The sequence below is a fragment of the Phascolarctos cinereus genome, unplaced genomic scaffold (assembly GCF_003287225.1).
Source record: "Phascolarctos cinereus isolate Bilbo 61053 unplaced genomic scaffold, phaCin_HiC Scaffold_726;HRSCAF=1367, whole genome shotgun sequence".
Taxonomy (NCBI): Eukaryota; Metazoa; Chordata; class Mammalia; order Diprotodontia; family Phascolarctidae; genus Phascolarctos; species Phascolarctos cinereus.
Genome location: NW_027556098.1, coordinates 161,919,571 through 161,941,419, shown reverse-complemented (window position 1 = coordinate 161,941,419; position 21,849 = coordinate 161,919,571). Strand labels below are relative to the sequence as shown.

Genomic DNA, 21,849 nt, shown 5'->3' with positions numbered 1-21,849 from the left:
CTTCTCTATTTATCTTACCCATTTCTTTTCATTGTAACTATTTTATACCCATTCACTCAAACTTGAAACTTAAAAGTCGTTTTTCTGATTCATTCCCTGTTTTTCTCCAAACCTCCTCTCCAGTCAGTCGCCAAGTCTTGTCTGTTGGTGTTACTTGTCCAATGTTTATTCTCCCTTTCCATTCCCATTGCTGCCACTCCCCCAATCCACATAGCTTCTTCCATGGACATTTGCTGAATCTTCCTAATTCTTCTTCCTGGTCTCAATCCGTCCTTCCCCCAGTGCATCTTACTACCAGACATCTTTGTTAATATGGATCTAATCATAGTTCTTCAAAAACTTTCTATGATTCCTGGCAATCCGGGTAGGAAATTCACTTCAGATTTCAGTAGTATAGGGAGCATGTTGGTGAGGAAACTTCCTTATACAATATAGGTCAGAACCTTTTCTACTGCTATAATCTTAGAGAGTTCCCTAGATCACCAAGAGAATAATTGACTGGCCCAGAGTCACACAAACAGTATACATCAGAGATAGAACTTGAATCCAGGTCTCCCTGGCTCCAGCTTTCTCACCAGTATATGCAGCTGTCTTTCTTAATGGCTCTTAAAAAAATCCCAAACTCTTTAACTTGGTGCTTAAAACCTTCATCTGCAGGTTCAATATATTCCCCTTCTCTTAATCTCCCTACTCCATGTTAGTCTCTGCAAATTGAAAGCCTAATTGGCATTTAAGGCTTAAATCTAAAGTTTTCTATATAACTTCTCCTGCCCTTTCCAACCAGAAATACTCCTTGCCTCATTTGAGCCATCACAGCTCTCTATCTGTGCACCTTTCCTCTGTGTCTCCCACAGTACTAAACAAAGTGCTTTTCATACTGAATTCAACTGAAGTGTTAAATTTCTCCATGCTGAAAAGAACAAAGGAGAAATGAGTTAGCAATGTTTGTGTTTGTTTTGTTGATTTTTGTATGAGATCCATAGCATCATTCAGTACCTTTTATTAGCCAGGCAGCTATCTTCAAACTTTATACTCTGTTGTAATCTGAATGCAGACATATGAATTCAATTACTTCTTCTATATTGCTTGCTTATTAAATATAAAAACAGCATTTTTTTCATTTTTTTCCATTTAAGCATTTATTTTCATTCCTACCAACAGCTCTTCTGGAAAAAAATAGCTAACATTTCTTTTGGACAGCTAGATGGTTCAGTAGATATAGTGCCAGTACCAAAGTCGGGATGACTCATCTTTCTGAGTGCAAATCTGGGATAGGACACTAGCTGTGTGACCCTGGGCAAGTCACTTAACCCTGTTTGCTTCAGTTTCCTCATCTGTAAAATGATCTAGCAAAAGAAAAGGCAAACCATTCTAGTACCTTTGCCAAGAAGACCCCAAATGGGGTCATAGTCTGAAATGATTGAAAGCATTTACATTGTACTTTATAAATATTATCTCATTTTATCCTCATAACAACTAAGAAGTAGGTTCTATTATTACTCCCATTTTTCAGATGAGGACATGAGTCATACTTGCCCAGGGTTACATAGCTAGAAGTAGTTAGGTGGTACAGAAGATAGAGAAATGACCCTAGAATCAGGAAGATCGGAATTCAAATCTGGTCTCAGCTACTTATTAGCTCTGTGACCCTGGCAAAGTCACAACCCTTTGTTTGCCTCAGTTCTCTCAATAATAAAAGGGGAATAATAACAGCCTCTACCTCACCAGGTTGTTGTGAGGATCAAATGGTAATTTGTAATTAGTAATTAAAAATAATTTGTATGTACAAAACATTTGTAATTAGTAAAGTATTTAGCATGCTGCCATAGTAGACACCTAAAAATTCTTGTTCCCTTCCCTAGAAAGTATCTGAGGCTGCATTTGAACTCAGATCTGTCTCACTTCAAGAAGAAAGAAAGGAAGGAAGAGAGAGAGAAAGAAAGAAATAAAGAAGGAATGAAAAAGGAAGGAAGAAAGGAAGAAGTAAAGTCCAGAAAAGGCCAAGTTTGATAAACATGCTTTCTGGGCCTTCTTCCAAGTCAGTGGTAAAAATATTAAATAGCTCAGAGCTAAGAGTAGATTCCTGGAATAGTCCTAGAGACCATTCCCTAGGTTGACCTTAATTAATAATTAATTATTTATCTATTAATGATTAGAGTTTCGGCCTAGGCATTCAACCAGTTCTGAATCTTTTTAACTGTGCCATCATCTAGCTCATATCTCTCCATCTTGTCCATGAGGATGACTATTTCATTGTCTGCCTGTTCACTAACCATTGTTGTCTACCCATTCATCTTCATTTTCACCACCCTTATTTAAGAAAAATGAATATTTTGTGCAGAACGAAAGGCCTCTTTATATTTTTATCTTTATTATAGCTTATCTAAGTACAAAAAATTACTCACTCTGTGACCCATCTAGATCTGATGAACCTCTCCATGTTAGTGAACTAGGCCAGTCTTAGTAAAAATAATCCTGTCACTGGGGATTTATTCAAAGCTTTTCTAGCTTGGTGGAACTTGTTGCACTCTATTATAATAACTTTCAAATATTGAGAGTCATTTCCATGTCCCAATAAAATATCAAAACAGGACCTTTTTGTTGTTGAGAGGGATAGTCTATATAAATGTAAGCCACTTTTTGTATATTGTCCTTTATTTTTAATCAATGAAGCAAGTATTTTATTAAATACCTTTTATGTTCCAGGCATAGATGTGGAGATACAAAGAAAAAAACCAAAAGTCTTTATCTTCAATAACCTTACAAATTTATTGGGAGAGCCAAACCTACATATATAAATACATACAAAATACTTTCAAAGTAAATACATGATAACTTACTTTGGGGAGAAGGGTGAGAAGACATTAGTGGTTAAGAGAATCAAGAAAAGCCACATGTAGGAAGTGGAACTTGAGCTGAGCCTAGAAGGAAACTAGAGATTCTAAGAAGTAGAGGTGAGGAGGGAATTATTTCCTGAAATGAGGGATTGTCTAGGTGAAAGCATAAAGGTTAGAGATGGAATGTCATGTGTAAGGAACATTTGGTTGGACTATAAAATGTATGAAGTGGAATAATGCTTAATAAAGCTGGAAAGTAGATTGATGCCAAGTTGAAAATAGCTTTAAAATACAGGTGTTTATATTTGATTATATAGGTATTAGGAAGCCAGTAGAGTTTCTTGAACTGGAGAGTGAATTGGTTAGACCTGGACTCTAGAAAAAATTATTTCTGAAACTTTATGGAGGAGACATTATAGAGGGGAGATAAATGAGGCAGAGGCTGAAGGGGGCTGATTAGGAACCTATTGTAATAATCCAGGTAGGAAATATTAGGACCCTAAAATAGAGTGGTGGACTTAGGAGTAGAGAGAAGGGGAGAAATCTGAGAGATGTTATAGAGGAATTTAACAAAATTTGGCAATTGATTTGGATAGGTAGCATGTGAAGGAGAATAAGGAGTCAAAACTCTAAGGTTGGCATCATTGGAGGTCCTCATATATCCTTTGGATTTATAATTTATAAATACTGTGGAAAAAGGCAAAATTTTAATTTCAAAACTTTAAAATAAAATCACATAAAATATACATCTGGAAAGACTGGAAATGGGAATGTATGGCTTTAGGAATACGAAAGAAAATATGAAGTTTACCTATTTTGATTTGATTCAAAGAAAGTAAATCACCTAGGCCACCTAATTAGGCTTTAATTTACTAGAAATCTCATTCCTTTTAAAGAAGCTAATGTCTTTATGATCCATAAATTATTTGAGTATTCATTCATTATTCTCAAGCGTTTCAAAATCAGGAATCATGTAAATATGACATCCTTTTTTCCATTTTTACTTTTTCTCTACCCACCTGGACCTCAAACTCAATATGTACAAAATTGAGTTCATTATCCTGACCCCTAAACCTGCCCCCTTCATCCAAACTTTTCTAATTGTATTGAGACAATGATCATTCTTCCATTTACCCAAGCTTGCAACTTTAGAATCATCCTTAATGCTTCATTCTTCTTCATCCCCTCATATGCAATCAATTGAAAGTGAGTTCTGTGAAAATACAACACATCACCTCCCCCTTTCCCTCCCAAAGAGAATGCTAACTCCTTGAGGCAAGAATGGTTTTAAATTTTGAATGAATGTATGACTTTATTTTAGTTGAAGTAGCTCACTTTCACAATAGCATCTGCAAAAAAAAAAATGATGAGAATTTTATGTTAAGCAAAGATGGAAAGAATTTTTTTTTCAGAAAAAAGTGTTCTCAAGTCTATTCACTTCAAAAAATAATAGTTATTAACTACTATGTGCAAGATACAAAGATACTAATGAGAAAGGCTTCAATACTTTAAAGATCTAAAATTTTAAAAAGGAGAGTAATTCCTTCTTTAAGGAAGATATAACCTCCTCCATAACTTGGTGGACAGTCTTTGAGAGTTTCTGTGCAAAAAATAAAATAAAATTAATCACACACACATATGCACATATATACTCATAAACTTATATATAATATACATACATATATACATACATACATACACACATGTATATAAGTACATAAGCTTATATGTTATAACCTTGAAATGACTTGGTAATGAGCCTTTGTAAACTTAGTATACATGTGCCATTATATAAAGGGCCATATATACTTTTCAGCTCTATAAGAACTGCTAGAGATTGTGCTCTTTTGGTGTAGCCCTAAATCAACTCAGGTCCAATCAATTGAAACTAGAAATAGAAAAATAGAATCAGGTACTGTTTCTTCCCTCAATCACTTTGTAGTCTAGTAGGGGAATATATGATGGTTAAAGAAAAATAACCACCTTCAAAGTTAGTTGGCACAGTGAGTTGTGTTTGACCTGGAGGTAGTAAGACCTGAGTTCAAATCTAGCCTTCCTAGCTATGTGATCCTGGACAAGTTACTTATCCTCTGTTTGCCTCGGTTTCCTCACCTCTAAAATGAAGATAATAGCACCCACCTCCCAGGGTTGTTGTGAGGATCAAATGTAATAACTGTGAAGTGCTTAGCGTGGTGCCTGGCATGTAGTAAGCACTGTATAAATACTAGCTTTTGGTAGCTGTCATTAAGAAGAATTCAGTAAAAATAAGGGCTTACTATATAGTTCAAGTCATTGTGTAATATAATGAATTTATAAAATGAGGTACAGACTAAGTGCTATAAAAAGTCAAAGGGGGAGAGAGATCATTTTTCAATTTTCTAGAGTGAAAGACTCTTGACAGAGTTTAGCATCTTGACTGGTTCTTGAAGATGGCAAAGGATCTCAGTAGACTGATGTCTGGTGTTTGGGCTTGGGGGATAGTCCATTCCAGGTATGGAAAATAGTGTGAACAGAGTCTGTGAGTCAGAAGAGGGTAAAACAAGATGGCAGAATGGTGAATATCACACTTTGGAATTTAGTGATTGAATGTTTATTGTAGAGGGGTAACTTGAAGTGACTAAACCTTGAGATTTTGTTTGTAAGCATTGGAGAGCTATTGAAGTTTATGAACAGGAGAGTAAGCCAATAAATAAGGTATGGAGATTAGATTGAATTGTAAAAACAACAGGAAGCTATCACAAAGTATTGCAGTTGAAATACACTAAGTGCCTAAATGACCATAATAAACAAATGGAAATGATAGATGGAAGAGATTTTGGATAAATCAAAGTAACAGAACTGGTGGTTTGATTGAATATAGAAGATGGGGGAGAGAAGAATTAAAGATATCTAAATAGAAATAATAAAGTAATAATAGCCTCTCTTTTTCTCTCTCTAATACACACACACACACACACACACAGTTTTAGGTTTTCAAAGTGATTTACCTTTCTTGTCTGATATGATGCAAAAAATGGTAGTTCATTTGAATCAACACTCTCATAGATACAGTCACATCAATATCCGATATCTATACTGCATATTGTGACCCATCTATCTTCTCATCCTACATGATTCTTCACCATATTTTCCCCAAACCATGAGGTAGGGATGGGAGTCAACCTAAAACAGTCAAGAGCTTATTCTAGATATCTTAACGTTGCATGCAAACGGAGCATGAGTGGGTCTTTGTTTCTTTCTTCCTCTCTTTATGTGATAGACCCACCTCTTTTTCCACATATCCCTTAGATATTATTTTACATTTTAAAAAGCTGATTAACAAAAAATAGATGCCTGTTTTGCATCTCCTGTCCAATTTTCTGAGATGGTATACAAAGCAGCAGAATACTCTAGTCATAAGATTTGTGAGAATGACTTAAAATATTTTGATATTTATATTTCCATATAATTTACTTCCTTTGTAGTACTATATAGTTTATTTTATTCATTTAAAAAACAGTCTGAGAAGAGAACTGTAGGTTTTATGGCTGCCAAAGCAATCTATGACAACAAAAAACAGGTTCAGAAGCCCTGATCTAGTGGAATGATCACTGAATGGAGTCAGAAGACCTCAGTTCTCACTGCAATACTTACAATACAATATACTCACTAGCTATGTAATTTTCAATGAGTCATTTAATCTTATTGAGCCTTGGTTTTCTCCTCTGTAAAGTGAGAATATTATCTGCCCTATACCTCATCGGGTTTGTTGTAAGATCCTATGACATCCTATCAGAGGATATACTTCAAAATCCTTTTAATCTATAAAGGAACATTCAAATGTAGGTTATTGTAAATGTTAATTACAGCTTTCGTTTTTTGTTCCCAGGCTTTGCTCATATAAACTCTTTAGTGTTTTTTAATTTGACATTAGAAGAGATTTCAAATATAGAACAAGTCTTTGTAGTTTGTATTTGTAATATTTTTATAAGAGATGTCATGGATCAAGAAGTTAAATAGGTTGTAAACATAAAGTCTGTATGACCTTACCCAAATCAATTAACCTCTGAATGTTTACATATGCATATCTATAAATGGAAATAATAGCACTGAACTATGGCATAGGGCTGTTGCCAAGTAACTCTAGATTCCCTGTAGCTATAACATGACATAGATATTTAAACATTAGAAAGTGATTTCAAAAAGGACTTTTAAAGAAATTATGGAAGGAGCATAGTAAAAAAGAGAAATCCAGACAGGATGTTCAGACCATAGTTCTAACATTTTGAAGTTGCAGAGGACTTAAAAATTTTGTCTGATGCCATTGGCACAGATAGAATACAACATTGGATTATCTATAAGATTGACTGGTATGACATGTCTTATGTTCTTAGGTACTAAAATATGTTGTTTCTGGTAATCAAGTCCCAATGCAATCAATGTTTGTGAGGAAATAAATTAAACAGATGTAAATTTATTTACCTTATCAATAGCCCAAAATAATGAATGTATATTCATTACTAAAGTGAATTAAGAACCCAAAAAGTTCAGACCAACCCTTTACATTTTGGAGATTAGACTCTAATTAATGAGTTACTACTTTGCTTTTTCATTTATTCATAAATATATCTATATCTATATGCAAAGAGAGAAAGAAAGACAGAGGGATGGACAAAGAGACAGAATGAGTAAGTTTAGGACATTCACAATGTTTGCTATATGAAACATTCTGGGAAAAAAAAGGCTACAGAGATAATACCCCTGATCTCAATAGTTTATAATCAAATGATAATATACAATAAAAGGAATCAAATAAATGTATATATAAACAGACTAGACAGCATATTAATAAAAGGTATATTCAATCTTTAATTATATACAGATATTTCTAGACCCCAGAAGCTAGGTGGTATAGTGCCTAGAATTCTGCACTTGGACTCAGGAGGATATGAATTCAAATCCTGTCTCAGACATTTACTGACTATGTAACCCCGGTCAAGACACTTAATCCTCAGCCTCAGATTCTCCATCAGTAAAACTGAAATAATAACAGCACTTATTTTACAAGAGTTATTATGAGCATCAAATGAGAAAATATATGTAAAGTATTTTTTAAACCTTACATAAATACTAACTATTGCTATTATCATGACTTTGCATTGTGATTAATATAGTTAATATGTGCCAATCATCAACTTAATTCAACATTTCTTATTCATATTTATGTCTACACAAAGTTTCAATCCCTAGCTGGATAACTCTTAAAGAATATTTTTCCCTTGTGAAGATGGTATGTCCTATAATTTTACTGTGTGTATATCTATCATCTACTTATCTCTGTCTATCTATCTATCTATCTATCTATCTATCTATCTATCTATTCTATCTATCTATCTATATCTATCAATCTATATCTATATATACACACACATACATATTGCGTGTATATATACATATATATATATATATATAGAGAGAGAGAGAGAGAGAGAGAGTGTGTGTGTGTGTGTGTGTGTGTGTGTGTGTGTGTGTGTGTGTAAAACAGGTAGGTGACACAGTAGTTGCAGTGCCAGGCCTGGAATCAGGAAGACAGAGTTCAAATCTGGCCTCAGATACTAGCTGAGTGACTCTGGCAAGTCACTTAATCTGGTTTGCCTCAGTTTCATTCTGTAAAATGAGCTGGAGAAGAAAATGGCAAGCCATTCTAGTATCTTTGCCAAGAAAACCCCAAATGGGGTCACAAAGAATCAGACAGAACTGAAATAAATGGACAACAACAATATATTTGTGTATGCATATGTATATATGTATATATGTTAACATATGTATATGTGTGTATATAAATGTGTGTGCGTGTATGTGTATGTATGCATGTGTATATATGCTAACCCACATTTATGTATATATATGCGTGTGCATGTGTGTGCACATGTGTGTGTGTGTGTAATAACAATTCCTGAGGGAGGTCAAGGTAACACAGAGAAGTAGCAAAATATCTAATATCTACAGGAGACAACAGACAGTTGAAAAAAACTCAAGCTATTTCTTATTTGGGAGCCACAGACAATATAATTATAAAAATTCAAGCTAGAGCTGTGATAGAAAGCATGGTTCTTTTAATCCTCTTCTCGACTTAATCGAGGTGACCTTCATTTCAGCATTCTTTTTTTTTTCTTTTTTTTTTTCATTTCAGCATTCTGATCAGTGTTCTGGTAATTGGCCTTTAGATGGCCAATTTGAGAAGCACATCATATGATCACAGGATTTAGGGCTGAACAATAACTTAAGATAATCTACCCTAACTACTTGCTTTCACAGGTGAGAAAACTGAGCTCCAGAGAGTTTCAGTGACTTTTCCAAGATCACAAGAGTGGAAGAGTCAAAATTTGAATCTGTGTATTCTGACTCAAATTACATTTCCTTTGCCACTATACCGTAGGACTCTCTTTCTCCAATGTCCTCCTCCACTCCTACTGCTCAACTCCAGCCCTCGCTGCCCCATAGGTTCCAACTTAGCTAATAAGGCATTCTTAAGCATTTATATTTAGGTTTAATAGTACAACTTCTGCATGTTAATATTAACCTTTGCTATTATTCAATTACTAGTTTATAGTATTTTGGTTTTTTATTGTCAACAACTGCAGAACTCTGCATAGCTTTGAGCATAGTGCTAATATCCTTTTTGGTGTTACTCTTACCAGTGCTCTCTTTATGTAAGTTAAAGATTCAAACTATGATCACTTTCATTACAGATAAAAAGACTTGTGGACCTCATGAATTTCAGTGCAAAAACAACAACTGTATACCGGATCACTGGCGCTGTGATAGCCAAAATGACTGCAGTGATAATTCAGATGAAGAAAACTGCAGTAAGTAGCTCTCAACTAATATGGTGAACCTGACAGCTTATTCAGTGATCATGACTGAATATCTTTAATATGGTTAAAGTGTAAATTTCATCCTGTCTACCCCACAGCCTACATTTTTATCTACATAGTCACATTTAGACAAGGATATTGCTATTAAATTGATCCAGATTTCAAATTGTAATATTATTGACATAGCTCTGAAGATTGATAAAAAAGTATCATGAGGATTTAATGTATTGCACTAATTTTCAATTTAAAAAAAAGCCTCTAATGCATGTTCATACAATGAGCTGAATGATATGGAGGCAGAACAAAACATATCATTCTCTAGCAGACTGAATCATTTAATTTCAGCCTCTTAGTGCTATTAGTTCACTTATACACACTATTTGATGGAATGTCATTTAGTCTCCCTGGGAACAGCTGCACAGTCCTTATTTTTTTTAAAGTATATGCTTTTGAACATGTGGCTTAAATGGCTTTTCTTTAAAATAAAATTTAAAAAAAAATTGTTGTCCCCTCTTGCCTCTCAAAATGGGTTCCAGTAAAGTAAAAAACAATAATTATTCAATCGTATCTCTTCCCAAGCCAGAATTGTAAAAATGTAACATGTCTAAACTCGCATATTACTTTCTAAATCTGTAGCTTTAAACCCATTTAAAAGATAAAATGAAACACATATCAGACTGAACTAAGATACAATACAAAATGTTATGAAAATGTAGAAGTCCTGTCTTACCCAACAAGCATGTCTTAAGCACCAACACTGTTCAGATTCCAATGCTTATCATAGGGCATACCAAGAAAAAAATGGGAAAAAAGGTCCCAAAAGATCTTATATTCTACTGAGGCATAGAACATGTAAATAAGTACATACTACATGTGATCATTTGATGTTAACTTGCATGTGTGTAGTCAGTCAGTTAGCTCACAATCAGAAAGCATTTATTAACTGCTATGTTCCAAGCACTGTGCCAAGCACCTTAGATACAAAGAAAGACAAAAAAGTTCTTGCTCTCAAGGAATTCACAAAGAAGGCAATCTGAAAAGAAGGCACCAAACAGCTAGAGGGACTAGGGAAAGCCACCAATAGAAGGTGGGATTTTATCTAAAGGGAAGCTACGTGGCACAGTGGAAACAGCCCTGGGTTTGGAATCCAGAAGACTCATCTTCATGAATTCAAATCTGGACTCAGACAAGTGACTGGGCCAGTGACCCTGGGCAAGTCATTTTACCTTATTTGCCTTAGTTCCTTATCTGTAAAATGAGCAAGAGAAGGAAATGGCAAACCACTGCAGTATCTTTGCCAAGAAAACCCTAAAGTGGGATCAATAAAAAGTTGGACAGGACTGAAATGACTCAACAACAAAAATTTGATCTGAGTTTTGAAAAAAGCCAGGAAACTAAGAGACTGAGGTGAAGAGAGAAAGCATTTCAGAAATGAGGAGTGCAGCCAGTGCAAAAGCCACATGTTTAAGAAACAGCGAATAGGCCAATGTGACTGAAGCGTAGAGTACATGGAGAGAATTAAGTATAAGAAGAGTAGAAAGGTAGTGGCTAGGTTATAGTTTTAAAAGCCAGACAGAGGACTTTATCCTTTAATTTCAGAGATAATAAGGGGCCATAGTGAAGTTAATTTTTCAGAGCACTTCTACATCTATAACTTTGTATGTGTCTTTCTAGCTGTGGTTAATGTTTTGCTCTCCTAATTGAAAGAGGCCTAAACTAAGACTTCTAGAAATGAAATCTTCAAACATGATCTATGTTCTATCAGTTCAATTATAACCTGGTGAATCATTTAGCTATTTGGTCAGAAAAACACTCAATTAGTCTTTGCTCCTACACATTAAAAAAAAAAAAAGATTACTTAATTTACAAATGATATAGATCAGAGGTATCAGATATGTGGCCTACACTTCACAAGTGACCCACAATTCACAAGTGGCCACAACACTTCTGAGTGCAGCTGGACCAAATTAAAATGTGTTTGGGAAATATTTAACAGAATAAACGAGAATACAATAAAATATGGCTAATGTTAACATGTGGCTTTCTAAGTCAATTTGTGGTCCATGGGGATCCTTATGAATAATTTAGTGGTTCTCATTTATGTTTGATCTTGATACCACTGATATAGGTGATATTGACTAAGCATGGAAAAGGTATCAATAGTCCTTCTGTGCATGAATATTCCCCATAAAATATTACCCAACCTTTAAGAAAAGAGAGAGTTTTCAAGAGTTTTTGGGTAGGCAGCATGGTGTATTGGAAAGAATGCTATACTTGGTTAAAGTCTCCCCCTAGGTATTCACTGTGACCCTAAGAATTCCGTTGACCTCTAATCTTCAACTCTTAAATGAGCAGAATAATATTTTTACTACCAGTATCACAAAAAGGTTATGAAGAAAGCACTTTATAAACCTTTAGTGCTATACAGGTTTGAGCTTTATTATTACTATTTTTTTTTAGATTATGTTACTCAATTTTCACATGATGTAACTAGAAAATATTGATGGCGTAAGAGCCAGGATTTGATGTCATCAGAATAATGATAATGGGTTAAGATTCTTTAAAAAAAATCATAGGATTATAGCTTTAGAGCTGGAAGGGAGCTGAAGGAATGTCCAGATCAGCTCCAGAATGATGAACCCAAAAGACTTGCACTATAATGCAACTATTGCCTATACAGGACATTTGGAGAAACGTGAAAAATGAAAGACTTTCATCTTTCTTTGTAATGTGTTTAGTTGTAAGTTTCTGCAAGAAATCAAAGTGGAATTTCATTGTAAACTGTCAGCTGTTCAAAAATAGAGAGAAGGGGAGAGGTCAAAGCTGGAGGTGTAGAATTTGAAATAATTTTGTGAGGGTGGTAGTTGAACAGTGTAAATGCATACACTCCCCCAGGAGTAAGCACAAAGGGAGAAGAATAAAATGTCTAAAAGAACACGGCAGTAAAAATAGTAGCTATAGCAGCAAAATATATACATATATGTGTGTGTGTATTGTATGTTTATGAACATATGTATGCATATATATGGGTATATGTGTGTATGTGTATAGTTAATTCAATAAACAACTATTAAGTGCCTATTGTGTGCCAGCAGGGGCAGCTAGGTGGCACAGCGGATAAAGTGCCCAGCTTGGAGTCAGGAAAACTCATCTTCCTGAGTTCAAATCTGGCCTCTGACACTTACTAGCTATGTGTCCCTCGGCAAGTCATTTAACCTTGCTTGCCTCATTTTTCTCATCTACAAAATGAGCTAGAGAAGGAAATGGCAAACCACTCTGGTATCTTTTCCAAGAAAACCCCAAATGAGGTAAGGAAGAGTTGGACTTGACTAAAAAAATAACTGAACAGCAACGTGTCAGGAATTATATTAAGGACTAGGGATACAAATTAAAAAAAAAAAGAAAGATAAGCCTTGCCCTCAAGAAGCTTACAATTTAATCTAATGACAACGCTCAAAAGGAATCTGGAAAGCAGGGAGAGGAGTTGAGGGGTACCCATTCCAGGAAGTATTGTATGCTTCAATGGGGTTGAAACAAAACAGAAAAACAGATGGAAAGTGGAGAATGAGCTGGAAAATCAAAATTTTGCTTTTCATAAAGAAAAGCCCCTAATGGTAAGCAATGCAGTGCTAATCCCTACTGTCTAAAAATTTATAATAATAATAATTAGCATAGATTTATATATTGCTTTAATGTTTGCAAAGAACTTTATCTCAGTTGATCCTCATATTAACCACAGAGAGTAGGTATTATTATTATTCCTACTTACAGATAAGAAAATTAAAGCATGCAGAAGTTGTGACTTGCCCAGGGTCACACAGTTTATAAGTATCTGAGATTGAATTTGACACTAGTGCCCCTGACTAAAGGTGGTGAATTCTATCTACTATGCCATCTGTCTGTTTATAGCCCAAAACAGGTATTATTGATGAATCTTAAAAGGTTAATGAAATGACACTTACTAGCTGTGTGACCCTGGGCAAGTCACTGAAACCCAATTGCCTAAAAGCAAAAAAAAAAAAGTTAATGAAAAACAAAACAAAGTTTTAAAAAAGTATTAAACCAAGAAAAGAATGAACAACAAAGTATATATCCCAAACAGAGTGAATTATCTTGAGTGAAAAGGGTGCCACAAACTATTCTGGATACTCATTGCATGGGCAGCAAAACCTATCAGAATTAAATGTAAAAGATGCATATAAAGATACAGGGGAGACAATGAGTTAATGAAGAGGGGAAAGTGGAGTCAAATATCATTAGAAAGATCACTGATGTTATTTTGCAAATCTATCAATATTAATTTAAGTATTTTTTAAATTGCATTACATCTTAAAGTAAATTGAGAACCAATGTTGTTTAGAGAGCTGACTACAATGGCAGGAAGGCCTGTCCCATCTGGGACACATGATGGTGGTCTGAATCTGGGCAAGTCACAGCCTCTCAGGACTCTAACAAGGTCTTTTTGACCATAAGGTACAGAGACAGTAGAGACCTTCATTGGTAGTGTTTTCTCACCCAGTAGTTCCCAATACCAATAAAATCATATGTCTAGTACCTATCTTGGTTGTGAATGATTAGCAATTTACTCTTGTGGTGTTATGCTGTATCTCTAGTAAGAGTCCATTGAAAGTTTCAATAGAAAGTCTATTTTTTTAAACACATTTATTTTGAGAACTTAAAATCTGTACATATACAAAAAACATCTAAACATTTTAGAAAAGCATATATATCTCATTGCAGTCTGTCTGCAGTAAAGTGAGTTAAAATATCCTTGTTACATTGAGGTATTAAACTATAAACATTGACAATGTCAGAAAAACTGAAAATCCATTCACAAAAACAAAACAAAACAAAAAACAAAGTTATCTTTCTTGGTTTGTATACAGTTACTGAAAAAAAATTTCATTCAGAGAAGTATCTTAAAAAGAAAAATTTTTGTGCAATTCTCCATTTTGAAAAGGAAATGCATTTAAAATTATGAAAAAGTCAAATAATCTTACCAAAATGCACCCTACCAAGGAAGAGTTTCAAGGTTTACAATGCCATCCTAATGACATTTGGCTACAGTATTCCATTTTCAGAGGAAGAAATATAATCTAGTTGGCAATTTCAACATTTCTGTGCTAAAAACTACCCAGTCTTTTAGAAACAGACCAAAGGCACTTAAGAATGGTTCTAGTTTGTTCAACAATGGCATTCTGGGTCAGAGGAAGCACCTGGCTGAACAACCAGTTCCATTGGTAAAAGAAGTATCCAGCTGAGGTAGCATTCTGTACTGCCCTAAGCACTTAGCTAAATGCAGGATGAGAGCTTTTTTATATTTATTTTAAACATAAAAGTAAACTGGTAGAGAATGGTCTTGAAAAAGAGCTTAACCCATTTTAAGCAAGATTTTTTTTTCTTTAAACAACTTCTTGATAAACCATCTAAGCAACAGGTCCAAAAATACCAGGAACCATGTTAGAGAATTTGAACATCAAAATATTGCCCAAGAGCTGAGCATACTTCTGCCTTTAAGGCCAAATTCACAGACTTCACAAAGATTGTTCTAACAACCAAGCAACAGTCTACATAGGAGAGGGAACTTTCAAAAACTTAATGTCAAGTTCATTAGCAGCCTTTACCAGAAGTAGGAAAATTTATGCTGATAAACAGCAGGTTTTAGAAAAAAAACTGAATGCAGTATTCAACATTTTTAAAAGCCACAATACATAAAAAATAAACCCCTCAGAGTTTATAGATTGTTTTAGAAAGTGAGGAAGACAGTTTTTTTTTTCAGGGAAAATGTGAAGCTATGTGTTTAAATTAAGCCTACTAGAAACCCACTGCCAAATTTTACCATCAAAGTAAGAAGTGCTTGACAGACAGAATCACTGCCCATTGCCGTAGTCTGGGAAGAGCTCACTGAGGATGGTTTGCAGTGGCTGATTCACTTGCACAACATAAGACTTACCCAAAACATATCGACAAGCTGGGCAGCTGTACACCTTGGCTTGGCAGCATTGGTCCAGACAATCCTTGTAAACATTATGTTGACATACAGTGGTAATTTGCTAAAACACTACCTCTTGACAGGAAATATATAGGAATGTTTCTTCTACTTTATTAAGGGATTTTGGCCCATCCTTAAGTGCACCTAATACTTCATTCCACAGTTTTTTGTTGCATTCATCTTTCTTGATGAGAGTCTTCTGCTGTGAGGTAGGTTTGTATGGTTCTACTTTAGTCTTCTTGGACACTGTACTAGGAGAGGCCAGAAAGGCCTCTCTACCCTCTGATGTCTTCCTTTGCTCTTCCCCTTTCCTTTCCTTGGAGATGTTGATTCCTCATCATCACTCTTATTAATTTTCTTTTGCCTTCTCTTTGTTAGCAACTGCTTCCAAGTATCCTTCAGGATAGTGCATTGTTAAGCCAGGTTTCTTCATCCTGTCTTTCCCTTCCCTTGTCCATAGGCCAGGTTCATCATCAAACCTCCTGAGGAGGTAACGCCACACAAGGAAACCAGATTTCCCTTTTTCAGGCTAATACTTCACTACCTCATATATTCCATCATATCGATTCCCTTCAGCTGGGGCATATTTGCTGTGTTTCCCTCCCTTAATATTTCTCACCACCGTGACTGGCTTCCCAGCTCATCAGTCCTGAGCTTCAGTTCCACCTTGGTCATTGGTAGGAGTACTGCAGTTCAAAGCCAGAGCCCTGTTCATGTTGGTGAGTGTTTTTTGTTTGTTTGTTTGTTTGCTTTTGTTTTTATGTTGTTTTTTATCACAGTACTCAGTGCTCCATTTGTTGCCAGAAAGACCTCTGCCCATAGAAGTGAAAAAATTGTAGTGTTCATCTTCATAGACCCCACAGTAGGCACCTTCATTGCTTCTGCCATGTGTACCTGCCAGATGGGGCCTGTGGACACTAGACTCACTCACCTGCACTCTGAACTTCCACATGGTATCAATAGGAAACTCTGATATTAGTCCATAAGGATTGGAAAAGCACAATAATGCACTCCGTCGTGAGACTCACACATGCCAGGTCTTTTTGAGATGACGATATAGCAGATCCCATCTTTTCCTTCTTTTTATACTCTTTTGCCTTCTCTGCCAAGACCACTTCACTGGCGTCATGCCAACATTCAGGGCAATACCAGTCCTCATCCTGTGGAATCCAGCTCAGCACGGGGCTTAGGCAGTAGATGGGGAAGGCCATGTTGCACTCATCACACGTTAGCTTTTTGCCAGAGTCTTTTTTTCCTTTGTACACATAGCAGGCACACATTCTTCAGGCCGTATTGGGGTTCTATCTTCATGGTGTTTGCAAATGGGGCTGCTCTGCCTTTTCAAAGGGTTTTTGAAACCAACCGCGTTCACACTACCAGGCTCCTCAGTTTTGTAAACTTCATCCACAAAAGTTATTCTATAGTCATTCAGAGAATCCCCAGCATCTCCAAGCACTGAGTTTGCATAGATCTCTTTAACAATCCTAGTTTCCTGTTTTTGAAGGATCTCAGCAACATACCAGAAGTCCCTCTTCTTGGCCTCATCAGGATTACAATTCATCATCACAATTTGTCCAGCTTCCAGCTGATCCCATTTTAGCATTGTCTGGGCCCAAATTCCTAGCTTTTGAACTCACCTTCATAACAGCATTTTCTGGATAGTCTTCATATTTTGCATGATAGATAACAACCTCTTCAGGCACTCGACCATCTCCACTGTCACTGGATTCACTGTCTGCTGCTCTTTCTTTCCTTGTAACATTTACCAATATGGCTTTAAACCATGTTTCCATGTTCACATCCCAGGCATCGACATATTCGTTTGTCTCATAGAGGCCAAATCCTAGATCAATCTAGTCTGCTTGAGCAGCTGGGCCAGGTTGCCCACCAATTTCCAGGGCTTCTTCTCCATGGTTGGAATTCAGATTCACTCTGGCCTGAACAACAGCCTGAATCTGTATCGAAGAATTCAGATTCCTTTTCTTTACTGGGAACAGAAACTACAGCTGGGCTTTGTCACACTAGCAGCTGAATGATGTAGTTCACAACAATGCTGTAGTTAAAAAGGGAACTCCTGTCTTTCATCTGTTTGCCCCAATAAAAAACCTTTGTCTTCCCTTGTTCCACCCTGAACACTTCTTGGATATTCAGCTTCAGCTCTTCCACCTTGGTGAGCTTAGAGAAGGAGTCTACCTGGTGGGTCTCCTTGCAAACCATGGTATGGACCTGGATTCATATGTTGGTAGCCCTATAAGAAGGAAGGGAATAAAGGATGAAGGGAAGGAAAAAAGAATAAGGAAAGAAGAAAAAGCTAAGAGAAAGGGAGAAGAGAAAGGAAAAGGAATAAAGGAGGATAAAGAAGAGGAAAAGGACAAGAAAGAAAGGGAGATAGGAAAAGAAATGATAAAGCAAAAGGAAAAAAGAAGGAAAGGGAAAGAAGAAAGGAAAGAAGGAAGTAGGAAGAAGGAAAGAAAAGGAAATCGGGAGAAAGAAAAATAAGAGAGGAAAAGAGGAAGTAATAGAAAGAGGAAAAGTGAAAAAGAAGGAAAATCAAGTGGAAGGAGGAAGAAAAGGTGGAAGGAAAGAAAGGTGGGAGGAAGAAGTAAAGGAAAATAGGGAAAAGGAAAGGAGAAAGGAAAAGAAAGAAGGAAAAAAGGGAAGATTCTACTATTTTTACAATTGAGATGAGAAAATAGTAAAACTCTTAATATTTGTTCCTCAAACATATGAGCACAAAAATAAATGTTATAAAAATTAATGCAGGATAAACGAATGTTTAGAAAACAAAGTTCTATGAAATCTAATTAGGAAAGGAATGGGAAATAGCATTTTTATTTTGGAAAAAAAAGGAACAAATGTGAAGCACTTTTCCTAATATTGTAAACCTAAGACTTTGCCAAAAATGTATTTTTGTTTAATAGAAAAAATATAACATCTTATTTTTAGACAAATGTCAGGAAATATACTGGGTCATCTCCTTTTAAAACCCAAGAAAATCATTCTAAAATGGTCTGTAAATACATCTAGGCATCCTGATGAAAATGTAAAAAGAGAAGAGATGGGATTTTTTAAGTGATTTTCTACATCTACATCTGAGATCACAAAAAGACAAAGAGGTTATGAAATCCTGTTGTCTCAGTTAACTTGGTGATTTAGATAAAGCACCTTGGTAAGGCAAAATGAAGACTTTAAGGATCTTCTTGAAACAAGATGGCTTCCATGTATTCATTGAAATGATTTAAGACTTTGTGGCAGGTGCACCTTGATAATTATTCAGTGATTTGCAGAGTATTGATATATTAAGTGAGCTGTAAAGCGGAAGGACATATGAAAACCTTTTATACTTTCAAGTGTATGAGGCATCCTATGCATAGTTTAAACCAAATAATGAGTTCATCTCAATGGTATTAAATGTGTTTGTGTATGAAAACATAATTACTCAAACTAGTAGCAAGATAAAAAGTCATTTGAGTTAGTCTACATGTATATTTAATCAGATCGCTTTTTTCTTTCCGCTCTGCTTTCTTCTACTTTCGCCTCTCTCCATATTTATTCCTTTCCTCTTTCAATAAAAAAGAACTCTATTACCTGAGTTTACCAGGTATTAATTTGTATTGTTTTTATGTGTGCATATAAAATGCACTTAATATTTGATGAACAACTATTGAAAGTTTTGAGTTTTTCATCTCTATATATTTATGTTATTATATATATATCTATATTATTAATAATAATAGCAAACATTTACTATATGCAAAGCACTGTGTTAAACACTTTACAAGTATTATCTCATTGACCTTTACAACGGCCTTTGGAGGAAGGAGTTATTATTATCCCCATTTTACAGATGAACAAACTGAGTCAAACATGGTGTTAAGTGACTTGGCTAGGGTCACGCAACTAGTGTGTTGGGCCAAATCTGCACTCAGATCTTCCTGACTCCAGCTTTCTCCAGTTTTCCCCATTGTATAATGTATATACAAACATATACATATGAGAGAGAGAGAGAGAGAGAGAGAGAGAGAGAGAGAGAGAGACTGATTAATTATCTCATTGAATTGGTTCATATGTGCTCAGATTCAGCCTGGTATCCTATTTAATTATGTACTTAGTTCATCTTTTTTCTATGGTACCTGTACATACATATGGACAGATGTTATAAATACTAAATATATACATTGTATATATAACATATATGTCCATGTATGTATTGATGTACAGAGAATAAAGTTTCTGTAAATGTGAAATGGGTTGAGTGCATGATTGAATGGGAGGAAATCAGACTGAATGGCCTTTGGGAAATTGCAGGGTACTTTCAATGATCCCAAACTGTTTGCTGTTGAAAGAGCTCACCTCTGTGAAATCAATATTCTCTTGGGGATGCCATCTGACTGCAAATCATAAGACATCATAGTCTCAGAAGAATCAAAGTTACAAGAAACCCAAACAACAATAGAAAGACACATAGAAGGAAGAAACATCATGTTACTAGTGCTAAGCCACGTAAGAGAACTGATCTAGCAAATAGTTTAAATGACTGGTATGTCTAGAAAAAGAGGTGAAAATAAAAATTAGATCCAAAGATGAATAAGCTAAGTTCCTGCAGGAAGGCATCCATCCTCGAAGGAGAATTTATGGAAATAATCACATGGCATAAGGAATGAAAGGCGATGACTGGCAAAGGTAAAGGGAATACATTAATGTAACAACAGATGTTTCAAAGTAATCCATTCATACAATATTATTCAAATTTTAGATGCCAAAGAATATCCCAGTAAGTAATCCAACTATATCAAGTAATCAAACTTCTCTCCTGTTTATCTTAGAAGTATTGTTATATCTTCCATGTTTACAACAGGCTTTTTGAAATTACATGGAGGCACCTATAGGCACAGATATGAAATGAGTTGAGAAAGAAATGAAACAGTTAACTCAGTAATGTTTTAAATGTAATTTTTTCACTTTTCATGTTTACATAGGACAATTTATCTTCATAATTTCAATAGCTGCTGGTGATAGGGCCACTATGCTATTTTGAGGGCAACTTTCATACTTGAAAACAATAAAAATTTTTTAGTATTAGAGTTCTGAAATTGATATTAAAGACCTAGAAATATGACGGGAATCTAACCACCTGAAAAAATTTTATATATAAAAATGAGCACAAATAAGGCATTGATCCTTTCCGGTTATTAGCCATACAGAGTACCTTACCTCTTACTTTTATGTTACTAAGGAATAAATAACTAGCAAAATAATAAGAGTGGAAATAAAAAATTACTTGATTAAAATATGTTAATGGTATATATATGGAGACAAGATGTTCCTGCCTTATTTGAATTTCTAGTAGCATTACATTGCATCTATATGAGAGTATTATTTCTTTGGGATGCCAGTTATACTAATAGTATGCTAGAAATTTGTCTTAGATATTTATGCATATAACTTTTGAACCCTTCAGCAAGAGATTATAAGATATCAGCTAAACAGCTATGTAATGCAAAAGAATTCCCAAAAGCTATGTACTGTTAAATTTAATAGCAAAGTAGTTCTTTAGCACAGTTCTGTTTGGAAAGAGTATTGGACTGAGTTAGGAAGTGTGAGTTAAAAACTCTGCTCTGACTGTAACTATCTTACCATGGTTTGTTTTTTTTTAATTCTGTGGCCCTCAGTTTCTGCATTGGTAAAATGTTGGAGGTTGGGCCAAATAATCTTTAAAGTTCCTTCTAGCTCTCATTCTGTGATTTCCAGTGATGCTCATATTTCCAAAAATACGTTGTTGCTTATAGTTACGTACATGCTGTTTTCACTCTAGGTTTAGAGTGTTACCTCAAAGTCAAAACAAATCAGTTCATTCAGGAATTGAACTAATTAAACTTCCCATATATAAAACCAAAACCAAAAACCTGTTTTCTTAAGTTTTCCATTGACCAGCGTGTTCTAGGCAGGTAAAACCTCAGTATTTGATCTCCCTCCCTATCCTTCTCCTTTACTTGGATAATTCTAAAAATATATGCTATCAGGATTTGGAGAAGTGACCATTGAGTCCGCAGTGGAATCCATTTCCACTTCTAAAACATTTCCTCCTAATATGAATTTCACATAAAATTAGTGATGAAGGGCCATGTTCTCCTCAAAGGCCTCTAAATAAGGATCATAAATA

General features: G+C 35.2%; 1 protein-coding gene and 1 pseudogene across 1 annotated transcript in view; one reads left to right on the top strand and one right to left on the bottom strand.

Moving 5' to 3' along the window:
- The window catches only part of LRP1B (LDL receptor related protein 1B), a 2,172,360-nt gene that overhangs the window by 1,926,744 nt on the left and 223,767 nt on the right, over positions 1-21,849 (top strand). Inside the window, 1 exon segment of the mRNA XM_020984719.1 lies at positions 9,569-9,685. Within this exon segment, the coding sequence (XP_020840378.1) occupies positions 9,569-9,685 (117 nt within the window).
- LOC110207147 (E3 ubiquitin-protein ligase UHRF1 pseudogene) lies at positions 15,565-17,918 on the bottom strand (annotated as a pseudogene).